We start from the raw sequence: 10256 nt of genomic DNA on the forward strand, positions 1-10256 counted from the left end.
CGAATTATCCAATCATCACAACATTTACTAAACGCTGTTTTCAGAGTTGTGTTTAGTACCTACTCGCGGCGATTATTCCTTATTGTCATCTATCGATTGAAAACAGTGCCTCGAAGTGGTATTTTGTGTTTAGGAAAAAAAGAAGCTATAGCCGTGAGCTGCAGCCATATCTGGTTAATATGGTGGATGCTCGATGGTATTTGCTGAAAAATTCATTAACAATTGTGCGAAAGGTGCGATATCGTGGTGCAAAATCTTTCTTGGTTTTTTTCCACAAATCTGGCCTTCTTCGTCGAATTTGCTGTATTAAATTTTACATAACCCGCAAATAATACTATTTTCCAATCGTTTGACTTTCTGTCAAGAATTCCGAGTACACAACACCACAATAGTCAAAGAAAACAGTCAACATGACTTTAAATAACAATCAATAGAAAATAAAAAGGAAAATTCGCCGCGAGTACTAAACACAACTCTGCAAAAAGCGTTTAAAAATGTTGTGATGATTGGATAATTCATTGGCGTATGTGTATCGTTCCTGAAGGAGTATACATTGAAGGTGATAGATATATAAATTTGGATGAATAACAATATTTTTTTGTTTTATTTGTCTAATAGTATATGCATGTGTTTTTTTATATTAGTATACATCGCTTTATAATAGTTAAAAAAAAATTGCTTGCGGCCCGCGACAGCATAACTTGAACGTGTTTGTGGCCCTTATATAAAAAAGGTTGAGTACCAATGGACTAGAATATTATAACCACATAACCACGGTACCGATTCGACCCGTTATTATTCTGACGTTCAAGGTCTATAAATGTGATTAAAATAATAGGCACTCTTGGACTAGGTAGGTACCTACCTATATACAATCTTTTCATGCAATCTCGATTCACGTTCCGGCAACACTTGTCTTAAAGAATATTATTATTTTAAGCTTAATCTCATGAACCTGCAGAATACTCAGCTTCAGCTAATGACAAGATTATGAAGTCTGTGTATGATCTGTGTCTGGTTGACTTTTGTTTTAATTTGGTGTTGTTTTGGTGGCATTGGTGGTTTTTGGGATGTTTACCGGGGAAATTGAGAATTTGTAATTTTTAAACCACCCAATATTACATACTATTAATTTATGACTCTTCAAAATTTAATGGGCAAGTACGTAATAAAATAATCAAAGATTAAACTTCAATTCCACAAGTGATTCCTTATAACTTAAACTTGTAACTTTTCCCAGGCATACAGAATGGAGAAAAATTGCCAAGAAGGAAAGAAGAAGAAAAATTCGAATCCAGAGAGCCAGAAATTTAGGTATGAAGCTTAGCTACTAACTGTCGTTACTAGTAAAGCTCTTGTATGCAAGCTTCTATGAGACCAATGGTACACAGTAGACATTGCCAACTTTCTTCCTATCCTTCTAACAAAATTATCTAAACACTATTTTCTGTTCTATTTATGTAAAGAGTTAGATGGTTTACATCCATCTGAATTTATAACTGATAAATGTTATAATTTTAGATATTCAATCAAACTTAACAACAAGTGAATATAAAAATTGGCTGGAAGAGCAAGAGTTGTTTGAATTGGAACAGATAGAAAAGAAAAATATGGAGGAACATAAAAAATGGATGAGAGCTGAGGAAGTTTCCTTAGCCAAGTGGAATAAACTGCAGGAAAACATGAGAAGGGCACACCAACTCCAAATAGAAAAAGAAGCTAAAATACGACAGGTAATATTTGTATAGACTAAAATTATATATGAAATAACCAATTCTTCATTAATTAGGGTCAATGAAGAAAAAATATTGTTTTACCAATACTTACTGTTTTTCTTAGGAGTGGGAAGAAGAGCAAATTAAAATAAAAAAGGCTGAAGAAAGACTTAAACAAATTGAAGAGGAGAACAAGAAGCAGCAACAACAATTTATGGAGAAGCTGGAGCAGTTCCTGTCGGGAGACACCCGGGAGCCCCCGCAAGAGCTGCTGACTCTGCGGGAAACCAAGCCCGGCATGGAAGCCTGCCCATTCTTCTACAAGACTGCCTGCTGTCGCTTTGCTGACCAGTGCTCACGAAACCACCAATACCCAGGAATAGCTAAAGTAAGAATGATACCAAGTAAAATATTGATTACATTATGCATACATTTGATGATCCATTGGTTAATTTCAAAACACAACAAATCTTGTTAGAGAGTGCAGGCTGATTGGGTTTTATATTGATGGTTAAAAGGAAGAACACAGTTTATAGGTAGTATGTCCAAGTCTAATACTAATTACTGGGTATTTCACTTTCAGACACTTCTGGCAACAAACTTTTTCACACATTTCGGTTTGGAAAATTCTAATTATAATGAATATGACACTGACCTCATGCTTGAATATGAAGAAAATGACACCTATAAAGATTTTAAAGACTTCTTTTATGATGTCTTACCTGAGTTTGAAAAATTTGGAAAGGTGGTCCAGTTTAAGGTAAGACTTGAAGCTGTTCGGTGATGATCCTGATGTATCCTTTCAAAAATATGTATAGAGTCTACTTATTTTTTTTATAGGGGTGTTCTTTATAGCATACAATATTGTAAAAGGTAATTTTTTCTTAATAAGCTATACCAGATATAAAAATATTGTGACTGAAATAATGCAAAAGTTCAAAGGTTTGTATTTGATACTTAAGTAATTAATTACATTGAGTTTTGTTTTACTGGCTAATATTAATCTGATAACAACTCTTATGGAGTTGTATTAAATTTTGATACAAACGCTAACATATTTTATTTCAAAATAAAACTGAGTCTATGTGCATTATTTTTGTAGGTGTGTAACAACTATGAGAAGCACCTGCGTGGCAACACCTACATAGAGTATGCGGAGCTGCGTTCAGCGGTCTCTGCGTACCGCGCGTTGCATAGTCGCTGGTACGGTGGAAGGCAGATCTCATTACAATTCTGTGATATTAATTCATGGAAAAATGCCATTTGTGGTAAGACATATTTTGTACCTGAATAGTATGTTACTTTTTCTTAAAGTTCTTTAAAACCTTTTGTTAAAACCATTAAGCATATATTTTGTTAAATATTTTTAACAAATACTTACATACCTAATGTTGTGATTAGAATTAAATAAATTAAATTAAATACCTAATTAATTGTTTATTGCATATTTTCAGGTCTCCAGTCAAGTAGACGATGTCCAAAAGGCAGAGCTTGCAACTTCATGCATGTATTTAAGAATCCTGACAATTTGTTCAATACATTCAGTACACCTTACGAAAACAGGTAATTTATTAAAATGTATAACATACCCATTAAGGTCTAAACTAAGGGACCACTTCCAGCCACACTGTTCCATTGCGGATTGCGGGTGGGTTGGTTCTCTCATAATATAATTATTTCCTTTCATAGTGAGATCGTTCATCAAATTTCACAGGTTTCTAACATTTCTATCCCTCTATTGTGGAAGCGGGCGCTTCTCCGAGATATTTAACGTAAATAAGTATTAAAGTACTGTAATGTATATCTTTCAGAGTAAGGACGCCTCGGCGCTCTTGGCGCTGGTCCGAATCACCGGAAGTGACCGATTCTAGAAGACGAGTTAGGGATCTCAAATCACGGGAAGAAGAACGAAGTAAAGAGAAAAGAAGAAGTAGACATTCTGAAGAAGACAAGCGACGTAGTAGCCGCCGATCACATAGCAGAGATAAAGGGAGAAGCACACGAAAATAAACTATTTCAAATGTATGTACTGCTTTGCTTTATTTATCTCTTTTTCAATACAAATACTAATGATTAGGATAGATTTATGCTAAGCAAAAGTATACCAGCATAATATAACAGCAATCATTATGATAATATTGTAAACGATGATTTTTGTATGTTAGCTAAAAATCATAGAACAACGCAGACTCGGGTGTACCCTCGGGCCTCGCTAAAAATGTATGACTATACAAGTATACAATGTTCATCAGTGAACCACAGTGAACTTCGTCGGCTCGTCAATGTAGGTACCTACTTACTAGTAGGCTGATCCCATAATCCCATCATTATTGCTTAGTACGGTAGGATAGATACATCAACCTACCGTCGGGAAGTTCATGTAACAACAAACAAATCCTCGTGATATGGTAAAGGATTATTCAACTAGCCAAGGCCGGGGCCGGGCCGCCTCGTTCTGGGCCAACCCAGACAGGGTAATCATAATACCATTTCTTATGCGCTGTTATTATTTTGAGGTAAAGCTAAATTAAAAAATATTTATAATCTGTGTGCGTCAGACTGACAGATTGAATTTGTAAACATTACATTATCGCATTATCGTATCGTATAACCTAACCCCCTTATTCATAGAAAAGTTACAAAACGTTTTAACTAATAAACTGTTTTGTCCCTCTCCGACAGGGAACAATTTGTTCTTTGACAGAAAGGGACAAAACAGTTTATTAGTTAAAACGTCTTGTAACTTCTCTATGAATAAGGGGGTAAAATTATAAATGATAAAACATTTAAATTATTTTTAGATTAAGATCTACGTTCAATTTAATAAAATGAATAAATTCAAAGTTCTAATGCGCTTATATATGCCTGCTCCATTATACTGTGTGAGACTGTTCTCGTGTGCAAAGTCAATCAATTTTGTTTATCCCGTACTCGAGCAACAAAGTTATTTAACATTATTCGCTTCATACAGGTCTAAAGCTAGAGAAAATGTTGAAGTAAAAAGTAGTAAGTAGAAAATTAGATAAGGTCAATATATAATGATAGTTTAACTTAAAACAACTACACAAATTGGTAATAATAACATCTTAATATATTTTTTCAGATGTTAATAAATTTAAGGAGCTGTTAATTCTTAAAATGGGTTTTAAATCACCTAGTGATGCATTGCCCTTTTACGACTTAGACACAACAACTGTGATGAAGCTTGCCAAATGCATAGAAAAGGATAAAGCGACAGGCTTTTGTGAAAACAGGCTGTACTATATTGCTGAAAGAATCAAGGTATTTATAATGCTATTGTAATTAAAATGTACAAGTTATGTTCTTGGAATACTTAATAATATATATAATATAAGTCTTCATTAACAAGGACAGCTGTGATTGGAGTCCCAGGGTAAAAGTAGCATAATAATATGATACTCAGAGATAATTAAGTATTATAATTTAATAATAATTTATGTAGCATTTTATTTTTTAAATATATTACTTAATACTTACTTTTATGTAATTTTCTCTTCAAATTTTAGTGTCCCCCTGCAATATTAAGCCCCAAATTGGCTAAAAGAGATTTCATTTACACCATGTCGGCTGATTGGCTTGAAAACTCATTGAAAGTACTACTAGGTAAGAGATTAATATGATTGTCCTTGTATAAATGTTATCTGTACAGTTCTAATTCTACAAATAGGTATAAAATTTTGTACTTTGTCAAAATATAAATTTAAAAAGTTTTCATTATTTCAACTGCAGTTTGTGAAGTTTTAACTTTTAACAAGGTGCAAAATTATATTATATTTATTGAGTTGAGTGTACTCAAATGTTGTATGTATATCAAACGAAATACCTACCACTTTATCTCATATGTCTTGCTCAATCATCATAGAATTAATTTCTGCAGATGTGATGCAAATTGACTGCTGCTTGCTTTTTAATCTATTACAATACTAGCTGTTCCCGCGCGCTTCGCTTCGCCCTAAATAGTTTTCCCGTGGGAATTCCGGGATAAAAAGTAGCCTATGTTTTTTCCCAGGGTCAAGACCGTATTTATACCAAATTTCATTCAAATCCGTTCAGTAGTTTTGGCGTGAAACAGTAACAGACAGACATACAGACACAGTTACTTTCGCATTTATAATATTACTAGCTGTTCCCGCGAGCTTCGCTTCGCCTTAAAAAGTTTTCCCGTGGGAATTCCGGGATAAAAAGTAGACTATGTTTTTTCCCAGGGTCTAGACCGTATGTATACCAAATTTCATTCAAATCCGTCCAGTAGTTATGGCGTGAAAGAGTAACAGACAGACAAACAGACAGACAGACACACAGACAGACACAGTTACTTTCGCATTTATAATATTAGTTAGGATATAGTAAGGATAATGATGTATTAAGATTATATTATTTCTTCATATTTTTTTCAGAAATGGGAGTACCTGGAGATAGAATTTTGAGAGATCTGTGGGTCCTAAAATATCACCCAACCACTATCAGAGAGAGATTACAAAGAGTGAAAGACACTGGTGTAAAAAACCTTTACCCATGGATGGTTCGTTGTTCTGAAAATATATTGGAAAGGTAATAATGGCTATCTTCATTCTATTAGTACAATCACAAGCTTGGCTTCACCTTAAGCCGCATAAATTCCCCACGAATGCCCAACGATGGATATTTATCATATATAATACAGGGCAGATTGCAGCAACGAAGGTCAACGAAACCCGTTTGTTGGCGTTCGTTTGGCCAGTCTGTACGAAGCTTTAAAAGAATTTCCTGTGGAAATTTGAGCATTGGAATTCAGCTATATTTGTGTAGTAGAGTAAACCATGTTTTGGGCACGATTTATTAAAATTGTAATTTTACCCTTTTGGTGGGCCATTGTGTGTTGGAAGTTATGTATTGACTGACACATCTCATTGAGATGCCATAAAAATATACACCTACTTACTTGTAACAAAATATCTTATAAATATTATTATTTACAGGTCAATACAAATATCCAAAGACGCGAAAAGTATTTTGGGAGATAGCATGTCTACACAAAATTATTTAGCAAACAGACTAAATATAACAACAGAGACAGTTGAAGACATGTGTGTTAAACTACCTGCACTCAAAACTATTCGTGTTACAAAGGTAAATAACTATTTGTTTTGAACTTATTATAATAAATTGACCTTACGGCCGCTTGTTAACGTCAATGGTGTGGTCCGATTTTTCTGACGGTCGGCGCAAAGACTACATTAGACTAGACTACAAGACGGGCCGACCATGTGTTTTTGTCTAATATTTATTTTCCTAATCTCGTATGGCATAGTAACGTTTTGAATAAGTATCTTTTAGACGCAAATCGTATCGCATAATCTTGTGTTTACTAAACTATAATAAGTATATACTTACTTACTTCCAGGATTTTAATTATGTTTGTATTTATTTCAGTTAAAAAGCTTCTTGGATTTCCTGATAGAGGAAGGATTTCCTGTCCACGAGATAGCCGACAAGCCGCGAGTACTGACAGCTTCACAAACAACAGTGAAGCAACGATTGGAAAAGTTACGCAAAATGGGGCTACAATACATAAATCTAAATATTCTTTGTAGGAGTCGTAAGGACTTTAAAAAGTATTGTGATATATTTGAATCAACTATAAAATAAATATTGTGCCCATAGCACTTAATGTATTTTATTTGAATTTCGGCTAAGGGGGCTACTCGTCATCGACGTAAGTCGTAAAGCTAGATTTCTGGAACATAATAATAATATGTCGAGGGTTACCTACACTTAAGCTAAACATAAGTTTCTGAGTGCTGCTATTCTTAAACCTAAACATTACTCCATTTTGTATTAAAAACATACCTACCGACTGTGCATGGCTTAAGCCGGGTCCAGACGAGAAAATAGGTATGTAACATTACGTGTAATTTAGCGTCAGCAGTGTGCACGGCACGCGAACTCAACCAAACGAGCACTGCGCCCGCTTTTGTGTTCGCGCGAAAAACCGACAGCCGATGGATCAACCGCGAGCGTTACAGTTACATGTAATGCTCGTTGTGACGTCCACACGTAGAATTTGTGTTACACTCGTCTGGACCCGGCTTCAAATGACAAAGTGCAGCACGTATATCGCTAGGTACTCTCCCCTGCCATACAAATTCGCGTTTACTTACTATGCTCGCCAATACTCGAACTGATTATGTAAACTCGTACTCCCCATGCTCATGAAGAAACGAAGTTGTTACCGACTGATTACATCGTGGTGATTACCTACCGTTATAATATTATAGTGTGTACCTACTACCTACCTACAATTTAATTTTAGCAACTCCCAAGGTGTCGCGGCACCAGCAGAAACTCTCACCTTGTTCACACAAAGTGCTCCATGCAAGGTAGGCAGATATATTTTTGGGCACATCTGACCCTAAGAATTGGAATGAATAATCAATCCATTGTGTGCCCCGTGGGAATCGAACCACAGAGCTAACCAGCCTAGGAGGCAGGTAAGTATGTACTACTAACCGCTGGAGTTCATCATCTCATGGAGGTATGGTTTATTGTTATGGTTTATGATTAAGGTGCAATATCTCACTCGAAGAGGCTCCTTTCGGGATCAAACTTTAAATAATAGACATAGTAAAAAGGATAAAAACAATAAAAGAAAATATGTGTATTTTTATGATTATTTGCCTCATCCATACAAAAATGTCCCTGGAATGAATTACATGAAGGAAGGAATAAAATTACTACTATTCATTTAGTAATTATTGTGCCCAAAAACTCTATAAAACAATAAAATAAAAAGAAAACTAGCATTAAAGGTTACATTAATAAATGTATTACTACTCATTGAATGTTATTGCATCATACATTGTTTAGTTCAAAGTAGTTCTAATAAACATTTCATATAAATCAGGCACATGTCATTTTAACTGGTTCAGTGACAAAATGAATCTAGTTCAGCCATAAATTAAAATTTCTAGCATTGTTTTAACTAATTTTGTGATATAGTGATTGTATTGAACTATATGCATAATGAGGTCCGAGTAAAATCCCTATAAATGGATAATTGAGCTACTGATGGGCACATTGGACTCCTGGGCCGGCATGCATCTGCTCTTCGTCATCGCTGGCATACGCTTCTTCTCTGCCGCGATTTCTGTCACTAGCCGTGTACTCCATCAGATTTACTTCTTCAACATCTTCACCCGTTGGCATAACAAAGGCAGGACGAGGCGGCAGAATACCTTCAATTAGTTTCATTTGTTCTTCGGAAGCAAAATTATTCTCAGGGAAAATTACATCAAATTTAATGTACAGATTACCTTTCTCAAATGGATTCTTATAAAGAGGCATGCCTTCTCCTTGAATACCCTTCAAATCTCCTGGTTTAATAACTTCACCAGGCAGGTGCTTCACAAGCAAATCACGGCCATCCAGATGTTTGACAACAAATTCAAACCCACATAATGCCTCAGTAAGAGTGATCTCATGCTTCATCACTAGATCATCATTGGTTCTCTGGAACACATCATGAGGCTTCTGCTGCAGAACAATGACCACATCACCGGGCTCGGTGTCCGGCTGCTGGTCTCCTTCTCCTCGGAAGAAAATCTTCTGATGGTCACGCATGCCCTTCTCCACATGAACTTCCAATATTTTGGTTTCATTTAATACCTTCTTGCCTTTGCACTTAGGGCACTTGTCCTTGTCATTGATAGTCTCACCCTGGCCCTGGCAGGTAGGGCAGCGGCTCTGAAACTGCCGAGTCATGTTAGGCCCAATCTGCTGGTAAGAGACCTTAATTCCTTGTCCATGGCAATCCTTGCAAGGAACCACAGCCCCTGGCTTTCCCCCGACTCCTTTGCAAGGTCCACATATCACATTTTTGCTTAGCTGTAATTTCGATGTTTTACCATTGTACATAGTTTCCAAAGACACTTTCAGCGGATGGATGGTATCCTCCCCACGGACCGGGCCGCGCCCACGGCCACGGCCCCCTCGGCTGCCGCCACCCATGCCGAAGATGTCGCCGAAGAAGCCACCGAACAAGTCATCAGGAGGGAAGCCACCGCCTTGCCCACCTTCTTGAAGACCTTTCAACCCATACTTGTCATATGTTTGTCTTTTCTTCGGGTCTGATAATACTTCATAGGCGTAACTGATTTCCTTAAATCTATCTCCAGCTTCAGGATTCTTGTCAGGATGAAACTCCTTCGCCAATTTGTGATAGCTCTACAATTAAAATGAAGCACATTGTACAATACGTAAATGAATGACAGTAGGGGTAATGGGCTCTAGGATAGGAACAATGAACTATGTTCGAGACGAAATTTTCCCGAAGTCATGTGAATAATTATTGCGTCTATGAAATACGTTGAAATAAACATACCCGTTTTATTTCTGAGTCGCTGGAACTACGAGTAACACCTAAAATCTCGTAAAGCTTATTATCAGCCATTTTTCTTCAACTCAAATTGATTAATGAATGAACGAAATGAAATGAACGAACGAATAGAATAAAAAGACGTAGAAACCGGTGTGGCCAGCTCA

The 10256-nt window shown here is 36.2% G+C and overlaps 3 protein-coding genes across 4 annotated transcripts; 2 read left to right on the plus strand and 1 right to left on the minus strand.

Moving 5' to 3' along the window:
* The first annotated feature begins 1034 nt into the window (after positions 1-1034).
* On the plus strand, positions 1035-3740 carry LOC105398509 (U2 small nuclear ribonucleoprotein auxiliary factor 35 kDa subunit-related protein 2). Its single transcript, XM_011570631.3, has 8 exons — positions 1035-1161; positions 1241-1314; positions 1522-1733; positions 1840-2103; positions 2299-2475; positions 2818-2983; positions 3170-3278; positions 3527-3740. The coding sequence occupies exons 1-8, from the start codon at positions 1136-1138 to the stop codon at positions 3723-3725; spliced, it is 1227 nt and encodes a 408-aa protein (XP_011568933.3). The 5' UTR covers positions 1035-1135; the 3' UTR covers positions 3726-3740.
* On the plus strand, positions 3602-7381 carry LOC105398520 (transcription termination factor, mitochondrial). Of its 2 annotated transcripts, XM_048629155.1 has the most exons (7): positions 4309-4328; positions 4479-4721; positions 4819-4997; positions 5243-5339; positions 6134-6287; positions 6695-6845; positions 7149-7381. In XM_048629155.1, exons 2-7 carry the CDS (start codon positions 4544-4546, stop codon positions 7362-7364), a joined length of 975 nt encoding a protein of 324 aa, XP_048485112.1. In that variant the 5' UTR covers positions 4309-4328; positions 4479-4543; the 3' UTR covers positions 7365-7381. The 2 variants fall into 2 exon arrangements, with proteins under 2 accessions (XP_037977207.1, XP_048485112.1); XM_038121279.2 differs by lacking the exons at positions 4309-4328; positions 4479-4721 and adding an exon at positions 3602-3737.
* Positions 7382-8358: 977 nt separating this feature from the next.
* Positions 8359-10256, minus strand: LOC105398498 (dnaJ homolog subfamily A member 2). Its single transcript, XM_011570620.3, has 2 exons — positions 10096-10256; positions 8359-9938 (listed from the first exon to the last, which is right to left on the minus strand). Exons 1-2 carry the CDS (start codon positions 10162-10164, stop codon positions 8778-8780), a joined length of 1230 nt encoding a protein of 409 aa, XP_011568922.1. The 5' UTR covers positions 10165-10256; the 3' UTR covers positions 8359-8777.

This window comes from Plutella xylostella, chromosome 4 (assembly GCF_932276165.1).
Source record: "Plutella xylostella chromosome 4, ilPluXylo3.1, whole genome shotgun sequence".
NCBI classification, from domain to species: Eukaryota; Metazoa; Arthropoda; class Insecta; order Lepidoptera; family Plutellidae; genus Plutella; species Plutella xylostella.

Coding starts and splice junctions, on each gene's coding strand:
- LOC105398509 (XM_011570631.3), top strand. CDS start 1,136: ATGACTCTTCAAAATTTAATGGGCAA. Junction 1,315..1,521: donor CCAGAGAGCCAGAAATTTAG/GTATGAAGCTTA, acceptor TTATAATTTTAG/ATATTCAATCAAACTTAACA. Junction 1,734..1,839: donor AAGAAGCTAAAATACGACAG/GTAATATTTGTA, acceptor TGTTTTTCTTAG/GAGTGGGAAGAAGAGCAAAT.
- LOC105398520 (XM_048629155.1), top strand. CDS start 4,544: ATGAATAAATTCAAAGTTCTAATGCGCTTATATATGCCTGCTCCATTA. Junction 4,722..4,818: donor AAATGTTGAAGTAAAAAGTA/GTAAGTAGAAAA, acceptor ATATTTTTTCAG/ATGTTAATAAATTTAAGGAG. Junction 6,288..6,694: donor TCTGAAAATATATTGGAAAG/GTAATAATGGCT, acceptor TATTATTTACAG/GTCAATACAAATATCCAAAG.
- LOC105398498 (XM_011570620.3), bottom strand. CDS start 10,164: ATGGCTGATAATAAGCTTTACGAGATTTTAGGTGTTACTCGTAGTTCC. Junction 9,939..10,095: donor GCGACTCAGAAATAAAACGG/GTATGTTTATTT, acceptor TTTTAATTGTAG/AGCTATCACAAATTGGCGAA.